Below are 19164 nucleotides of genomic sequence, written 5' to 3' on the forward strand. Positions count from 1 at the left end.
ATCAATTGTCTTTCCACTCATGTAATTTATGTGCTTATTTGCCCATGTGGCTTGATGTATGTGGGCCAAACAAAGCGTAATCTGAAGTTGAGGATTGCTGAGCACAAAGCGGCTATCAGAAATAATAATTTTGATTACGCCATCGCAAGACATTATAAACTTTGTAGTAATTCTACCTCTTATCCTCGCTTTGTGTAATATTGATTATGTAAGTAGACTTTGCTATTCATGCATTGAAATTCTTATGTTTTTAACTTATACCATGGTTGATGCATACTTTTTCAACTTCATGATGTATGTAATTGTATTGTTTTTGTATATTTTTTTGAGTCTTGCTTGGACAAACAGAGAAAAAAGAAAAAACGAAATTGGTCATGTGACCAGCAAGCATTTAAACACACCTGAGAATGCTTAGGTCAGACCTGATGAGGAGAACCTGATGACGCTAAACGCGAAACGCGTTGTTCCCTTCATTAAATTTCAATAGTAAAGTCTATGTCAGTGTGCGGAGGATTTTTTTGTATATCTTATGACTTACGTTCCTGCTGCCTACCAGCACCTGACGATCTGTGGCCGTGCAAGGAGATTTCATTGATTCCAGTTTAAGGCTGTCACCATCGTGTTTTTTTGGAGCCAGAGGTAACCAGAGGCAAGAGGCTATTGGCAGCAGCCTGTCACTCAAAGCAGCTGGCCCTTTATTATGTGTAACTTTAAGCCTTGATAAAATGTAAACAGGCGAGCTATATAAAGGTTCACTCCCTGTACAGTTGTCATGAATGTTAAAATTAGCAATAGAGACCAGGCTGAAATATAAATTTGTCATCAAGGGAGAAATTAATTGTAGAGACCAAAACAGTTTTATTGTACCAGGCTGTAAACTCCATGGGGATTGACTCGCTTCTGGAGCCAGCCTCAAGTGGCCGTTCAAGGAACTGCCATTTTTGGCATTTCCATGTTGGCTCCATTTTTCAGCCCTGGAGGTTGAGCTTGCAGGTGCAGCAGACTTCAGTAAAGGTGCTTGGTGTTAAATAATGAAAGACACAATCCACAGAACAATCTGTTGGCAGATTTTAATACTTAAAACAAACACAAATTTAAAAAAAGACAAGACACTTATAGAAACAACAAACATATGACACGCAACAAGTACATACCGAAATTGGAAACAAGTCACATTCACAGACACGCACACGACGCGCTCAGTGTGTTTTCCCATCGACCCGTAACGCTGTGTGTGTATTGAGGCAGTATAGCTGATTGTATTTCCTCTGCAGCAGCTGATAGCTGCTGTAACCGCCTGCACCTGTCACTGTACATCCTGCCTCACAAACACACACACACACACACTACACACACACACACACACACACACACACATACACCCACACACACACACCCACACACACACACACACACACACACTTTAACTTGAATGCAAACAGGGAAGCCGAGTCTGGTTGACTGAACAAGCACAAAAAGTCTCTGTTCCGCGGGCTTCGTTTAAAAGGTTAAAGTTGCGGTGCAAATAGAATCACATTTCCTGATCTCATTTTATTTGTTGACAAAGAGCCTTTTGAGATAATGTTTTTCCATCTTTTCCAGAGTTACGCTAATTTCTTACATGCCACATGAGATTACATTTGGTTTTTGGATAAATGCTCTGCTTGGTCAACAGCATGCAGCTCGTGGCCTGTCACACTATTTTGTTTTTTAACCCATCTGGCCACTTGACAAATCACAAATTCAGTTGGTATGTGCAAATGCTAAGACAAAAAACTACAATGCAGGAGTTGGCAGTGTTTAAAGGAAGAATCAGATTAGCATCCATTCAAACAAACTGTGTCTGCACTGCTGTTTTCTCTCAAGAATGAAATCTACAAGTGGCATCAAAAACACTGGATTTACTGGTAATTTCTAACTGAAGAATATAAGAGTATAATTTTATGGACGACAAATCACAAAGTTAGCGAAATGATCATGCTTGTTAGGCCCAAATTCCATCAGGTTGTTTGTTAGAAAGCAAGCTGTGCTACATATATTAAACTAAATTGGACTTCATTTGTTTGCTGCTATGTTCAGCACATCTTCCTCTTTTTCTTATCTTTCTCTGCTTCTCTCCTGTGATCACACACCAAGACACCCATAGCTAAGTGACAGATTTAAACAGTACAATGTCAAACTTCATTCTTTTACTCACAAAAAACATCCAATAGAGTATGAATAAATATTTACAGAGATGAGATGACATTCATGTGAGTCTGATGGAGGTAGAAAGAAGAATCTGCTCCTCTGGTGAAAAGCTACATACTGTAAAACTTTCAGGTTCAACAAAGCAATTGTCGTCCCAGACAGACACGTATAACATAAAATGACTTGTTTTGAGAGTAGACTTGTGTTTCAGTGCTGTTTAAACTCCACACGTATTAACAGACATGATACAAAACACACATAAAAGGAACAGTATGTAAGATTTAGGGGGATTTAGTGGCATCAGCAGTGAAGAATGCAGATTGCAACCAGCTTAAACCTCTCCTGGTTATAATTCCTTCAGTGTTTATTGTTCAGATGGTTTTTACCGGGAGCCAAATTGTCCGCAGAGGTCTCCTCCTCTCCAAAACAAATAGACGAGGTGATTGAGACCAGTTGAAACACTGAATAAAGCTGTTTCTCCTATGCTGTTTGACACGTCACAACATTTGCTAATGTGTGCTCACCTTATATCTTAACCAAACTTTCAGGAGGCCAAATTATCCACAGAGGTCTCTTTCTTTTCAGAAACAAACAGACACGGTGCTTTAAACTGGTAAAAACACTGAGTAAAGCAGTTTCAAGTTAAAAAGAATCAGTGTTTTTCCAGTGCTCTTGTGGTAGAGCAACCCTCACTCTGAGGTCATCGAAATCTGGCGCTTGGGCAGTGACTTTTGGAAAGAGACAGCCGTCCTTTAACGTGGGCGTTATATGTGGCCAGTCGCCTCGGCGGGGTCAGAGGGAAACGTGGCGGGATAAGAACAAAAGTTAAGGTGGCAAAAGTCTGAGTAGGGTCGGTGGGAGGGTTGGTGGATGGGTCCAACAAACACTGACTTTGACTCAGGAGAGCAGTGTTCTTGTCCCATAAGATTATACAGCCAAGCCCTGTTCTTTTTTCCTAAACCCATCCACATGTATTTGTTGCCTGAACCCAACGTTGTGTGTTAGTTGTTGGAGGAAAAAAATGGTCAATTTGCGGTGTTGTACCGACGTAGTACTTTATTTTGAAAACAGAAGTGTATTTTGAAAGAAGACAATGCATGTAACAGGCAGATCTTGACACAGCGTCCCAGGACGTCAACCACCAACACACCCAGGGTACCTTTCATATTGTATCTGGACGTGGAAAGTCAATGACCCAACGCCGATATGTGACAGAGTGAGAACATGCCGGGCAGAGTGGCTACTAACTACAGTGGCTGCTGTGAAAACTGGCCCTATCTAGAGCCAGTGTTTGGTTTGTCCGTTCTGGGCTACTGTAGAATCATGGCGGTTCAATATGGCATTCTTTGTGGATGAAGACCTGCTCCCTATGTAGATATTAACCACTCATTCAAAGGCAATGAAAACACAATAATTCTTATTTTCAGGTGATTATACACTAAAGAAAACATACTTCTTAAATGACATTACATTTCTGCCAGTATATCCCCCTAAATCCTACACACTGGACCTTTAAAACAATTTGGTTCTTTCTCAAGAACCAGATAAATTATTGAATTATTGAATTTAGAATAAAAAACAACAACAACAGTATTCAAATGTTAATCCAAGTCTCATACACAATACAGTACATAACAAACATTCAAGGGCATGATTCAAGCTTTAAAATGCAGAAACAGCAACTAATGATATCACAAGTAGACAAAACAACACATTTACTTCACACAACTGCCAATTACTAACCCTCAATACCTTAGAGACATTTTACACACATAAATTAAACATTTATCCATACATATACAAGCTGGGGAGATTACTCTATTTTGTAATTTGTTCTCTTGGAGTATCTGACTGTACATTGTCTCTATGGATACAATGTATGTCAGCTACTTTATCATCGTCATCTAATCCAAACACACTACATAAGTCATGTATAAAAGTAAGCACTTAAAATATGTGTAATCTGACTGCTACGTTTTTACAGTGAGTGTGACAGGCAATGTTATGAAAACCAATCCCACTGCATGAAAACGATCTCCCCAGCTCTGTCTGACAGATTCCAATGTTCTCACTATAACAGAGAGCTAAAGCAGACAGGATGAAAGCAAAGAGTGGGTAGATGCTGATGTTTGGAGAAATACAGAGAGGGAACTTATCTCGAGTGAATACGCGTTCAAAGAAAGCGAACACAAGAGGAGAAAGTTATGATAGTCACAAGTTTGGGTCTCAGATGTTTATCTCATAGACAAATATACACCAATAAATGATATTGGACCAGCTGTGAGGTTTATCAGGAAGGAATGAAAAACAAATATCTAAGAAGGTTTTGATAAGTGAGCCTCAAATGAGTCCCTCTGTTTCAAATAAGACTTTTAGCCACAGGGCAAAACAAAATGTATTTTTTAATCTCTGCTTCCCAGAGGTTTTGGCTGATTGTGCAGCATGGGCTTGAGACGCTAAAGTCCTGCGTGTGCTTACTGGCTTGTGGGTTTGTGTAGAAAATGACAATGATAATTCTGATGTGTACCATATGGCCTGTGTGTGTTTTTGACTGCAGAGGCTTCAGTAATGTGGAAGCTTTGCAAGATCCTAACTAAATGGTCATTAAAGTTCACTTAAAGGTCTGAAAATTGTTTTTTTTTTTCTCTTCAGCTTTTTACTATGCGATGTGGGATCCTACAATGACACACAATTTTCGGCCAAAGTTAGTTTAAGCAGCCCAGTCTCATAGGTTCCTGCATATCACGAAAATATTACATTTGCACATTTGCCAAACTTCAGATTTCTGTTCGAGACCAACAAGTAACATAAGCATTTGTGTTTTATGGCTTCAGTCATGGGTGTTTTACAGCGACCTGTTGGTGTGTATCCATTAGCTGTTCAGCTCCAAGTATTATTGTTTTTGTAGCGACTGGGGGTGTGTTTCCATTGGCTTTTAGGCTCCACATGTGGGTGTTTTGTTGGGACTTGTCGTCGGACTTGGTATCACAAAAAGCCCTTGTTTTTTTACCGAGAAATAGCTCCTTTTCCTGGAAAGATGGTGCCTTCCAAATGGGGTATTTTAAGCCAAAACATGGTCTATTCCTTACCTACCAGGTGGTTTTTGTGCCTAAACCTAACCACACATTAACCACAGCGTTTTGAAACTTGAAATGTAAAATTCCAATTTATCTGCTACATAACAATGTGTATATGTAACGTATCCGACGTTCATTGCCAACATCTTTTCTGGTGATTGGGTTGGTTTTTTAGTTAGTTTGCATAAGAGATTTCAGTGGAAGCCGAGAATGTCCTTGCTTGCATTTTGTTTTCCGCCGTTATCTCAAGATCACGAGTTAATTGTGTTGTTATCTCAAGAAAATGACCTTTGTTATCTTGAGATAATGAGATCATCAACTTATTATGATGAGGAAGCAAAAGGTCGTTTTGTCCTTTTTCTTATGCTGCAAACACCCTGGCGCCGCTGCTGCGCGGTGTGTCATGACACATCACGCTGCAGCTCTTAAATAGATGAACATGCAAAGTTATTACTACTTTTACTGAAAGATCTGCGCCTATGCAGTAGCTTAAAAGCATGTGTGGACACTCACCAATTAAAGTTGATTTCTCACCTGAAGAGCCAGTCACCAGAGCTATGACTCCTCAGGCAATATCTTTTTACCATTGTCTTTATAATGTCAGGACTGTGGGTTGTTTAGCTCGGGATATTTCTCGACCTCAACAACATGTCTCTCCTCATCCATTCTTTGTCTCACACAAGACAGCAACAGAGTTCTCTTTGCTTCAGTGGTGAGGAGAGGAGTTGAGCTGCCACGGGAGCAAAGAAAAAGAGCTGCTACAGGAACTGGTATGTACAAACAGACAGTTAGTGGGGGGAAAATGCATTTATTCTGGGGGCAGCGAGGCTGGAATAGGACAGTGGTGTAAAGTGCAGTGGGGCAGCGCATCCAGGAGTGCCGGCACACATCTTGGTGTCGCTGGTAGGATAGGGTAGGGGCGTATTTATTGAAGCTCAGCGTTCACCATCAGTGTGTTTTGGCCTTGTGTGTTTGTCATCAGGAATGCCGTTTCAGCATGCATGGAGGTCGTCCTGACAACTGAAGCCACTGATTCAAATTGACAATATCAGATCAAGGAGTACCCATTACTGAACAACATATCAGATTGTACATCAGTCGAGGTCGAACACAGGCAGAAATTGTTATGAATCCTCCCTCCCAGTAATGTGACCGCGGAACCAGACACTTATTTTCGAGTTAGCCATAATTATGTTGTGATCTCGACATAAGTTGTTTGTTTGTGATAAATTACCTTATTGTCTCTAAAAAATGGTCTTTTATTTTCTTGAGAATTGACATAAATGAACCCATTTCCACAAGAAAACAACTTTTGTTTCCTCGAGATAATTGAATAATTAACTCGTGATTTGAAGATAACGGCATTAAAAATAGTAACTGCAAGCACGGCTGTTCATGAAGCACATTAGCCGAGTTTTCAATTGTAATGCTCTTGCTAAATGATACCTAAAACATATTTTTAAACTTTGATTGTTGCTTATTTTGTCATAAACATTACACATAGAAGAAAGAAAAATGCTTAAAGAAAAATTTTCAGGTGCTTTAAGAAAAATAAGAAGAACATTTTCTTATGGGGACCTCAGTCACCCAAACCCATCAGTCAGGGTCTGGTATAAAAAGGATTTTCCTACTTTACCGCTTCAGTAAAGGAGCATGGAATTTCATTATCAACCGTTGACATGGAACAGCAGAATTGTTCGTCAACATTTTACTCCTGTCTTTGTCTATATTTCAGTAGCAAATAATAAATATGCAGTTATAATTTCTGTTTTTTAGTCTTCCTGGTCTGATATCATTATTATTCAGGCTATACATTTTGTTTACTTTTGCATTGTGAGGTTGTAATCCAGCCTTATTGTGCCCATTCTAATATATTTCATTCACAAAAAACATCAGTAACATTGACTGAAATAAACAGAATATTAAGTAACAAAACTAGAAGCTAAAGTCTCAACCCAAAACAAACATTCTGAGCTTCATCAATTTGAAGTTCACAGCACGGCAATGCAAAAACACTGTAAAGTCTAAAATCCTAATTGGTCAAGCGATTGAAGCCAGACTTTCCTTACAGCTTCCGTTAGCAGAATTGTTGGCCTGCCAGTTTGTCAGGGAACCAGGAGCAACTTCTAAAACCTGCTCACAGCAAGAGGCCCGAGGAGCCAAAGTTAGCGAGCTGTCTTGAATAGAGCTTTCCAAACTGTCTTTCCATCCTGACCTCTGCTGAGCGTCCAGCCCCCTGACACCATTCAGGTCTGAGTTCTCTTTCGTCCTGCCTGAGGGCTTGGAGTAACATTCTCTCTCCCTGCACCATCCCCATCCTCTCCTTCCTCCCAAGCTCCCCCTTTTGCCCCTCAAACAGAGTATCTCCTGAAAGGCGTGCCTGAAGTCAGGGCTGCGGCAGTAGATGAGCGGGTTGAAGGCTGAGTTGGAGTATCCCAGCCAGTTGAGGAGTCTGAAGAGCAGCCTAATGTCACCCAAGTTGAGGAAGGTCATGAGTATGTTGAGGATGAAGAAGGGTAGCCAACAAAATGTGAAGGTTCCCATGATGATCCCCAGAGTTTTCACAGCCTTGTGCTCCTTCAGACAGAACTTAAGACGCTTTGTGGCAGAGTGCTTTCCTTCCCCTTTGTCTGTCCTTGCTCTGCTTTCTGCTAACTTTTCCTCCTTACCCGTGTCAGTATCTCCTGTTTTCTGCATGTTTAATCTGTCTTCTCCTGCTTGTTCTCCCACCTCCCTTCCTACTCTGAGTTTATTCATCGCTGGACTATCATCAGGATAAGTCAGCTGTGCAGTGTAATGCAAGTTATAGAAGTGCCTCTCCCTCCCTCTGATCTTCTCCAGCTGCTTCTGAGCCTCCTGGAAGACCCGGGTATACAAGAAGATCATCACCACCAGCGGCAGGTAGAAGGACACAATTGAGGAGGACACTGCATATGCTGCATTGGTGTTGAAATCACAGCAGTGCTCGTTGGCCAAGCACTGACGAGCTTCCTCATCATCTGAAACCCACAACTTCAGATGGATGGGAAGGAAGGAAATGAGGGAGGCCACTGCCCAAACCCCAAGGACCACTGCAAAGGCCCGACCTCTGGTCAGCAGCAGGAGACAAGAGAATGCACACAGGTGAAAAATATTGTAAACAGGTGAGGGATGTTGATTTGATATTATTTTAGGTGTTTAAAACTGGCAAAATGTGTTAACTAGCTAACAAACCATCTCCTTTGCCTTGGCCACATTCTAAATTTAACTGTACTACTGCACAAAATTAGCATTGCATTCCGCTAACATTGTCAGATTCATGATGGATAATGAAAAAATCAATTCTGCAGAACCAGATATATCTCCTTTTTTATTCTATGCAATCTTCTTCCTTGTCAAAAAACACATTAACTACATTACCCACAATGCAATGTGAGCAGAAAGTTACTGTTGCATTTCAGATGGTCATGATTTCAAAATCCCAGCTGCTGTATAAAACGAGTCTTGCATAGCTTGAGCTATCTTGCGCTGTGCAAGTGCAGGAGAAAGGTCTAGCTGAACCCACTGTAATTCTGCACTGAGGAATAAAAAGTGCTCTACGTTGTTTGTATTTCTTTAAAGCAATCACAACTGACTTGAGTGGCACTAAGCTCAGGGTGCAGCAACAGTGCCCTTGCAAAATAGTGTCAGAAAGGAATTTGTTTTGGTGAACACTGGACACATCCCAAAACATGATGGTTTGCCTTTGACAGTAGATGAAAACACCTGCCGTGTCATTACTGGCTGGGGTGTGGCCAGATGTACTCAACACTAAAGAGTTTGTAGTGCAGCAGCAGCGTTCCTCACCTTGAATGACTTTGTACTATTGCATAAGTAGGAAGAAACACTTGTGATTGAAAGTTTATAATTTAAATAATTGCTCTCCTTCAGTCCTTCAATCATACCTGGTGAGTAGCGTTGGGTAGCGGAGCGGTGAGGTAATGGCGAGGTAGCGGTCCAGAGCAATCACACACAGGGTTTCAATGCTGGCCGTCACACACAGCACGTCAGCTGCTGTCCAGAATTCACACATGAAGTTTCCAAACTGCCAAGCTCCCAACAGTATGTAGCTGCAGCCAAAGGGCACCACAACCAAACCCATTATGAGGTCGGCAACAGCCAGTGAGGCAATGAAGAAGTTGGTGACTGTCTGGAGTCGCTGGAACCGCAGGATGGCTGTAATCACCAGCACGTTACCTGCACAGGGGAAAAGATAGATTCAGAGTGTTGTAATTAAAAGTTATCCTCCAATCAATTAATTCAACAAACCATCAACTAAATGAAATAATGACATTTTTCGTAACTTACCAAAAACTATGGCCAGAACCAGGATGGCCATTGCAACACCCAGCAGCACCAGCTCTGCATCACTGTACTCCGAAGATCTTGCCGTCAAATCAGGGACTAGGGAGGAGTTGCTGTACTGTGATTGGTTAGCCAGTGCTGAGACAGCACTTGCATGTTCCATGATCTACAGTCAGGAGACACAGATTAATACAACTTTGGTCATGATTGATTAATACAGCACAGGAGAGGTCGAGTTGGGGTTTTGAGTCTTTCTTTTCACCATCTGTGATTTTTAATGAGTCCTTGCACGTTTCTGTTCAGAGACAGTTCCCACTGTGCTTCAAGGTTAAAGTTATTCCACTGTCCAAATGAATGGAATTACACATGTTGTCCATCATATGTGATTTTGCCTGTGAGTTAACTACTTGGATATGAACATATTCTTTCTGCTGAAGAGCATGCCAAGCTGTAGTGGAGCGGTATTTTCAGAGGGACATTGGTCATCTGGTGAGAGTTTCTTTTTTCATTACAATGATGAATATATGTGCTTTTTCACAGAGGAAGTTATGTATCCCTCTGTGTCATTGTGAGTTCATCGGGTTCAGTGGTCTGCATCCATATGAGTCGCTCACCCAGGGTGCAAACTACAGGGGGAGCCAGGAGGAGCTTGGCTGTGTAAAATGAGGCTATTACTGATGTATGACTGGTTCATGATGATGATCGAGAAATTACTATGCTCATGTGTGTGTGAGGACTGGATGTCTTGAAGGCAGCCTGCTGTACTTTTGATTTAACATTTATACATTTGTGCACTTATAGGCTGTTTTGCAATTTCACCTACTCGTCTTATTTGTACCGATAAACCACAGAGTGTAGCACGTCACTCTGTAGAGCACAGTGTGCCCTGCTTGTATTGGTTTTTATACCCATGTGGAGCTTTGATGTGGTCGACTTATTATAATGTGCTAACATAAAGCAATTTGGCCTACATGCTTGCAGCCTTCCCGAAGAAGGTGGCTTCCCGAAACCCATGATCTAGTTCACACACTACTTTCACCCTCATGTTGGCATATATGTGACATCAGCTTTTGTACTGCTGTTGCATCTAAGTTTCTCATATCCGGCTTACCATTCACGTCAGGTCTTCAGTCAATTCATGGCATACAAAGTATGTTATTTAAAAGTATTTTGGTTTTACAGTAGCAGGGATCAAATATCGACAGGTCCAGGTTTACATTTGGTTTCTGCACACACATGCATAGCATTCAGGTATATGCTGGGGAAGATGGATGACTGCCTTGGTGTTGGGGCTTCTAAAATACCATATGAGCAGCAATGGCAGAGCATAAACCATCATATTGCACCTCATTACTATGGCTGCACTGGTTGTATATTGCAGTGAGAGGAATACATACATATATATTGTGTGTGTGTGAATATAGCAGCACAAGCGACTCACCTGACTTGACTACATTTCCTATGCATTTTTATTAGGCATTACACAAAATGTATTCAACCTTTTTTTGGACAGGGTTGATTAGCTGCATGGTCTGGGTAAATGTTTATAATATGATTATGACTGGCTGCATGGTGTCCATTTATTCCTGATAATGGACACCTACTAAGTAGCAAAACTGTCTATTCACCAGTCAAAGTGAATGTGCTGATACTGGCCTGATCAGCCTATATCTAAAATGAGCGAGCATAACAGGTACGCAGTCAAAGCCTGCATTTACAATTTATCACATATCTGTTTTCAGCACTGGATGTAGTCTTTCAGTCCCTCATCCTCTGAGCACTGCAGACTGGCAACTGTAACACACAAGCTGGGAGAAGTACACTGCTCCTCTGAACTTACTGATATTTGTTTCAGATCAGCAATCATCACTTCCCATTCACTGTTTGCAAACTTGCTACCTCAGGCTACGGCCGACAGTAACCTTTCCCATGGCATATCATTTGACCATGGAAACCTTGATATTGATTTGGGGACAATGACATGGCTGGATAGCTGCTAGTCTTGCTGTTAAACATACTGTCAAATTGTATTCACTGTTTGTCAGCCGTACACAATGTTATTGACTTATACTTGTAAGCGTAAGATTAGCTTTATGACTCATAGCTTAGCCAGAGGGTTTTCATGCAGGCCTCAAGGAAGTGTGCTGGGGTTTGAAGTCAATTTTCTTTTTCCCACAGACTTACACTGCAAAGGGGACGTTTGTAAATCAGTGGATACATTCTTTGTAGCATCACAACCCCCACAAAATGAATTGTTTCCCTATCAGGATTTGATCCATTCAGTCCGATAACATTTGGAGAAGAGCTGCACTGTTGAATCATTTTATCCCCATTTAAGTTAACGGAGAGCTAAAACGAAAGTAATGCATTCGGCTGACAGAAGTCTCTAGTGTGCCTGCTCTATAGGCAACACAATGCGGAAGCAGCACCGATCGTCTGGCTAATTTAATACGCAACAGTTGAGCTTTTTCAGCTTCATGTACCACTGAGCAACTTTGATTGTAATGAACGGGGCCCCGCCTCCATCACTGTATCCAGTTCTCGTTATACATCAGTGGTTTTACTGGTTCAGCAGACTAGAAATATCTCCAGCTGCCAAGTCATATTTAATGAAATTCATTTCCATTACATTACACAACATCTTTATGAGGTGGGAATGATTGTGTTAGGTATTAGTCAAACCCTCAGGTGTTACCAGGGAACTGAGTTACGACTTGTGAAAAACTAGATATTGATTGCATGGTCTCAATGTTCTTTTTTTTGTTTGTTTGTTTGGCAAGTGCCCATGGTATAAGAGGGATAATGCCCTGCCAGCTGACTGTATGGAGAAAGCCAGCTCTGGTTTTCCCGTCATCCATTAATTCCTGATAATACACCTCTCGTCTGGCATCATCACTTGTAGCTCTTCTACAGCAATGCCCAAATTCACATCAGACCTACCTGGCAATAATACAAGGTGACCAATTACTATTTTGACTGTTCATCTTAACATTCAAGGGATGGTACTATAAGAAATGTAAAGTAAGCGAAGGTTTAAGATGATAAGTGGTCCCACAACAGCTGCTCATTGTCTGACCTGTTTGTTTTACAGGTGGTGGTGTATTTATTTTTGTGTTGCTCTTATGAGAGGGAGCAGCATGTACGGCTTATGTTTTTTAATGCACCCCTGACTACCTCCCGAGGTTGTTTGCTCAACTGGATCTTCCGTGTGCATGCACACCTGGATTCATATGTATGTTGGCTTTATTCCAACACAATCAATTGCGCTGTAAAGAGCCGCTTTGATTCGTAAATGTTTACCCACTTCTCCTGCGGTCAATGAGCAAAGTGTTGAATTTTGGGACGCATTTCAATTACCAGGGTGGACCATGACGAGATTTTTTTTTTTTTATGACAATTATTTCACAAGTGGAATAAATTGCGGCCCTCAGTAAAAGCCTTGCAGTGTCATTACATTACTGTGGTAATACAGCATAATTATCAGTGTTAGTATGCTGTCAGTCAGATGGTCTCCGGTCACAGAAGCTACTTTATGTAAAAATTTGTCACAATTTTTAAAATGTCCTCCACTCAACACATTTCCATTCAGCACAGACAGAGGTGCCAGGGTGTGAGGCAAATGATGGATCTGCTGGAATGTGGACTGCAGACTCATTTTAAAAATCAATCTTTCATTACTGATGCTTAGGAGGCTGTTACTTTTGGAATGGATGGAGCACAGTCTGCGCTGACAGACGATAATGTATTGCACACCCAATATTATGCCACATACACATAACCAAAGGAATGATTTCATCTTTTATTCATGTTTGCAAAATGTTCTAAGCTTTTGCTGCTTTCGTCATGAAGCTTGAGGCGGACCCTGCCACCCTTTACACTGATGACCCTGGTGCCTTGTGACTGTTGACTCCCCCCATTGATCAGATCGATAATCTGGGCGGCAACCTGCGCTAATACATCAACAAGCTTACGAAAGAGGCTGTACTCACTTTGTTCTTGTCCTTGCCTGAGCTGTTTAAACACACACACACACACACACGCACAAAGAAACTTGACCAGCTCTCTGAGGCCAACAGCCAAACACAAAAGATTTACTGTGACATAAATATCCTAATATTTGGGCAAAGATAGCTTAGTGGTGGTAATTATAGTAAACACTTAAACACACAAAAAATGCACACAATAGTACATGCACAGACACACTGGCACACAAGTGCACGTGCAAACACGAAAATACGCATGCACGCAGAACACCCAGCTTTTGCAATTCTTGGTAGGATAAAGTGATGACAGCATGCCAAACTGTGAGCAAAGAGAGATGTCTTTGTAAACTTTGTGAAAGGCACACATGCTCTAATAACAGCTGAGCCATAAAACATTTTGCCATCCTGATAAACTAAACTGTGGAGGTTCAAGATGAAAGCAAGTTTGGATTGAGTGAGCCAGAGAAACACCCTCACACTTAAACAACCTGAATTATTCCTGCTAAATTGGGTTTGGTCAGAGGTCTTGTTTGTGTGGCAGCTCGTAGAATAAAGAAAAGACAGTCAGAATTATGCCTATATATAATTTAAAAATATAATACCATATTTCAGAGGTAAGATTTTCAACATGTGTGGTAAACATGTTCACAAAATGACTATGACCATATGGTAAAAGAGCTTCAAATCTGACATTAGACTTCAGTTGTGACTGAATTTAACACTGACTTTTAACTGCCTCAGTCCATTGTCATTGGAAATTGGTGCATTTTACAGCGTCAAAACAATATGAAGTGGTTTAATAACTACAGCAAAATAACTTTTATTAGTTTAATGGCATCTAACTGACCTCTTACCATATAATTGAACACCAACGTCTTTTTAATGCCACCACAGCTCTTAAAATAGCCATGGTGTCATCACGAGTGGATGTTTTTAAAAGTATATATATATTTAAAGAACACACTGTATGCATGTAGACAAACATATGTAGACAAACCAGACTCAACCTTATTTTTAGTTTTCCTACCTCCAGGCTCCGTCCTGTGATTTACAATCCAGTGACTTGATAATCCAAACACCTTTAAATCCACAACACAAAGTAACATTATAATGTGTTTGTCAGCAGCTTCTGCTCTCTCTTCCTCTTCTGCTGAGGCACCAACGTCTGGTTGTGTGTGACATGCACACACACACACACACACACACACACACACACACACTCTGCCTCGCTCTCCCCTTCCCCTACATGTATGAACACACTCTCTCAGCCCTCAAGCACACTTGCCCTTTTGAAGCAGCTGAGCCCGTCACCCTTTTTTTATAAGCAAGCCCTCATGACATCACAGCAGGACAGTAGCCTATCAGAGGCCAAGGAATGCCTTTTAGTGTATATCGCATGTCTGGCTGTACTGACACCTCAGCAGCACCCGGTGCCCTCTGGGAAATATTAGTTTTTTAACCTCTGTTTATTCAGGGCAAGTTTGCTGAGCTCATTCTCAAACTGGAGCTGTGGTATAAAGCCAGACTTCTGTTTTTGTCTGCTGGGTGGCTGTACCGCTGCAGCTGAGCAGTCTTAAATATAACCACAACCTGAATGAACTATGTTAATGTTTTCATATAGAGTACTTTACTTTATCTTATTGAGACACTGCAATACAAATATTGTATTTACAGTCACAGTTAAGTTTAAAGCGGCTAAAACAGAATGGGTCAAGGGCTGTTGTTGTGGTTATGTAGGACAATTTGGAAACCACAGTAAACAAACACTTCATGCTGCATGTTGAATCCAGGTCAGAGGATGCAGCAAAGTACAGTACGTTCAGTGTGTGCCTCTTGTTTGTGCAAGATTTTTCTTTTAAAATAGGGATTGCTTTACAGTTAAGAGTAAGCTCAAAATTCTGAGCATCGACTCGACAACCTGCCTGTAGTTTTATTTCAGCTTAAACTGAGTTTAACTGACTCTACTGAGCAGCACTGGTCCGTGGCATAGGCAGTATAGGCAAATGCTAAAGGGACTCTCAACCATAGGGGGCGCCACTAACTGGGAAAAAAAAAAATCAAAATGTTTATCTTTCACTATTTTTACCTCAGCCAAGGAGGTTATGTTTTCACCGGTGTTGGTCTGTTTGTCTGTTTGTTTGTCTGCAAAATAACTCAAAAAGTTCTAAACGGATTTTGATGAAATTTTCAGGAAAGGTTGATAATGGGACAAGGAACAGATGATAAAATGTTGGTGATGATTGGTTGAAGCGAAGTGGATAAAATAATAAAATGGCGGGAAATCCGAGCTGCTTGGCGGAGATCTGCGCTCTCCGAGTGCTTTTCTAGTTACTAATACTATTACTACTATTATTTTGAAATATTACGTAAGGTCACAAGTCACAACCACATAACTACATAACAAAGCCCACTAAATAATGGTGAGGCCTTTTTGTTGTTTGACTTAAATTTGAAAGGACAGACACAGGAAGTGGCCACGCTCAGCAGTCAGACAGGAGTCACGATACAAACCAATCAGAGCCGACAGATATCTTTTCCTTCTTCTGTAAATATTCAGTCTGATAAATACGGAAAAGTTGATCATGTTAGTGGCCAGCGCCTGACCTCACGTTTTCCAGGTGGTTTAAGATGCACGTACGGCCCCTAATTTCCAGGGCTGGTACCTGCGGTTATTCCACAGGCTAGTTAATAACATGTCGGGCAGGAAATCCAAAGTGTGGGATCATTTTGAGAAGGTGAAGGAACCCAAGGTGATATGTAAACCATTGTGTTGCCCCGACCAAAATATATAATTTAATGATTAAATTCATATCGTAAACATGTGGGCGACTAGTTGACTAATGGCCCTAAATGACAACTATTGTTTGACTAGGAATATTCTTTGTCAGGGGCATAAATGTGTATTATTGAATTTGTGCTCATTCAAGGTAGTGAAATGAAGGACTGAATGATTTTAAAACTGTTTATTTTTACATTTATTTTTTAGAGTGTAGATTTCTGTGTCTCCCTGGCAATAAAAGAGGAATAGATAACAACCAAAACCAAAAGAAACATCAATATGAAAGCAATGGTATCGGCTATTGGCGAAATTATTGTAAACATTAGTATCAGTATCGGCCCAGAATTTAGAAACTGGTGCATCTCTAGTTCAGTTAGAAAGTTACTTTGTAAATTTTATTATTATTTTTACAATGACATACATTATCTTATTGTTCTGTCTGCCTCGGGCTGATGGTAACCTGCATATACACAGCATATATATATATAGAGAGAGATATTTAGAGTTTATTTATATTTACATTTCTTTATATATCTGTTGCCGCACTTATCTATTCCAGGATTTATTTCATAGGCATATTTTTTTATTTATGTGATTATTTATTTAATATTGACTTAAATGGCGTTTCATACCTGCCATCAGTGTGATGCATCATTATATTTAAACTTTGCAAAACACCCAGCTGAAGTGTTTTAGTGAGCACTGGTGTTAAAGACAGAGAGCACACTACATGTTCTATTTTTAAGGCAATAGCTTTCTGTTATTGTTGAAATCACCACAGTCACACGTTGTACTTTCCTCTGCCAAGGAAACAGGAAACACTTTAACCAAAGTGAAAACCTAACATTGTCTGTCTTTTCCTCTTCTCTCAGTTTCATTCTTTATCGCTTCTGCTTTAATCATCTCTTGAAGTCTTTTTGGGGGAAGTTTGCCAAGAAACCCAGAGCATCATCCCCGTGGCCAAAAGGACTGATAAGTGATAATGCTCTGTGTGACCATTTGAACACTGCAATTCATCTTCAGTGCCTGACTCAGTTGTGTTTTGACCACCCTGCAGCTGATCTGCAGTCATTACTGGTGAGAAACAGTCGCTCTGCTCGTGCAAGTGCAAGCTGCCTTCATCAAGTGCAGACTGCAAGCAGTTCATTTTAAGGGCTTTGCGCTCTCAGAGGAAACCACAGGAAAGGCAAAAATGAATAAAGTGGCATGACTGGTGAGATAACGTAAGCAAACAGTCTTGTGCGTCTTGATCCAGCCGCTCTCTGCTTCAGATGTTTTCTTCCACTGCCTGCCTATGGGAAAAGAGAAACAGTGCAGTCGGTATGACCATATCCTCATGTCTGTTTAGCCCCAACACATTCCTTTCCACACCTCTTCCTGTCCTTGTCCTATCCCTTCCTTTCTCTCCTTCTTTCCACATCCTCCTCTCCCTGCCACACCTTCTAATGCCTAAAGAATCCATCCCCTGATATCAGCGCTCTGCTCCCTATACAAAGCTCATTCTTGTCTGTAATTTGCAGTGTCAGAGTTGATCCTTGTCAGCTGTTCTTATTATTATTATCTGCTCTCTGCATCATCCTCGGCCCATTTCAGTGATGTTTTATTTACAACTTTGAACGAAGAAAGGTCTGCAGAGTTGTGAAATACTTTGGCATCTTTTAGGCAAACAAATTACATTTTCAACATAATGAAGAAATGTTAATAGTTCAAAGTCATTTTTTTTACTGACAATATTACTTCTTGCAATACACCAACTGCTCATAGCAACTAAAGCTTTTTCAGTCCTACAAAACATCTGTTTTTAAGTGATCCCTTTTTTGTCTGCTTGTAATGTTACTAAAAATGACTTTGAAATAAAAAACTAAAAACAGAAAATCCATCATTTTTGAAAAGAGATCAAGGCAGTCACCTGGCAACAGTGTTTCTACATTGCGCTTTAACATGACTTCAACTACTTAAAATACGACCTCATGAGTTCCATTTGAAGGGATCGTATGACGCAAGCTGAGCTACACTATGTTTTCCAGACAAGTGTTTGATTAGAAGTCAAGGGAAATTACTGGAAGATGACAGTCAGGATGTTGAGGCAGTTTGGTTCTCTCAGCTTGCCAGTGTGAGTCTGTGTCAAGGTCTTTTTCTTTTGGATTTCCTCCTCTAATCTCTGTTACTTTCCACTGAATCCAATACCCAGTAAAACTGGAAAGCTTGAAAACTTCTTGAGAAATAACAGACTGGCATGCCTCCGTATCGAGTGGCTTCCTCAAGTGGTGGGACCAATCTATAATGCAGCTGTGTTCACACAAGAATTGTGCAGCAGAAATGTGCTGATAGGCTGCATGATGAGAATTACTTTTCAGCAGACACTTTTATCAGAGAATGAGATGTCATTACCAGATGACATGACATGTTGTGTTACAGAGCAAAGCAAATGATCCGTGAAGCAACATTTGTCTTTGTCTCACACAATTTGTCACTGTGTCAAAAACAACAAGTCCTCCAACTCATATTACGACCATTGCTTGTTTCTATGCTCTGATACAACCCACGGGAGTATTTCCTAAGTTAGTGCCCCTACAGGTGTCACGAGGCAGTTTAGAGGAGGACCCAAATGAGTCTTTAACAAAAAGTGAGCTTTAATGTAGCTGGTCGAAAACATCCAGTAAAGGCAGGACTGGTCAAAAGGAGGGAAATGGAGATTGGCTAACAACAAGGGTGTGGAGGGGAACACTAGGGTGGAGCAAACAAGACTAATACAGAACAGGTGTGAAGGGAAGACTCTGGGAACAGGGAAGGACAAACGAGACAGGTGTGA

General features: G+C 40.8%; 1 protein-coding gene across 1 annotated transcript; it reads right to left on the reverse strand.

Moving 5' to 3' along the window:
• Positions 1–1055: 1055 nt before the first annotated feature.
• LOC126387896 (beta-2 adrenergic receptor-like) lies at positions 1056–14844 on the reverse strand. The gene is made up of 4 exons (XM_050040647.1): positions 14601–14844; positions 9594–9756; positions 9191–9482; positions 1056–8355 (listed from the first exon to the last, which is right to left on the reverse strand). Exons 2-4 carry the CDS (start codon positions 9751–9753, stop codon positions 7308–7310), a joined length of 1500 nt encoding a protein of 499 aa, XP_049896604.1. The 5' UTR covers positions 9754–9756; positions 14601–14844; the 3' UTR covers positions 1056–7307.
• Between the last annotated feature and the right edge of the window lie 4320 nt (positions 14845–19164).

Source organism: Epinephelus moara, chromosome 3, assembly GCF_006386435.1.
Source record: "Epinephelus moara isolate mb chromosome 3, YSFRI_EMoa_1.0, whole genome shotgun sequence".
In the NCBI taxonomy this organism is placed as follows: domain Eukaryota; kingdom Metazoa; phylum Chordata; class Actinopteri; order Perciformes; family Serranidae; genus Epinephelus; species Epinephelus moara.

Excerpts from the sequence above, each read along its gene's own strand:
- LOC126387896 (XM_050040647.1), bottom strand. The coding sequence starts at position 9,753 with ATGGAACATGCAAGTGCTGTCTCAGCACTGGCTAACCAATCACAGTAC. Across the intron at positions 9,483-9,593 it reads GGTTCTGGCCATAGTTTTTG|GTAACGTGCTGGTGATTACA; the intron begins GTAAGTTACGAA and ends TCCCCTGTGCAG. Across the intron at positions 8,356-9,190 it reads TACCCAACGCTACTCACCAG|AGGTCGGGCCTTTGCAGTGG; the intron begins GTATGATTGAAG and ends GCTGCTGACCAG.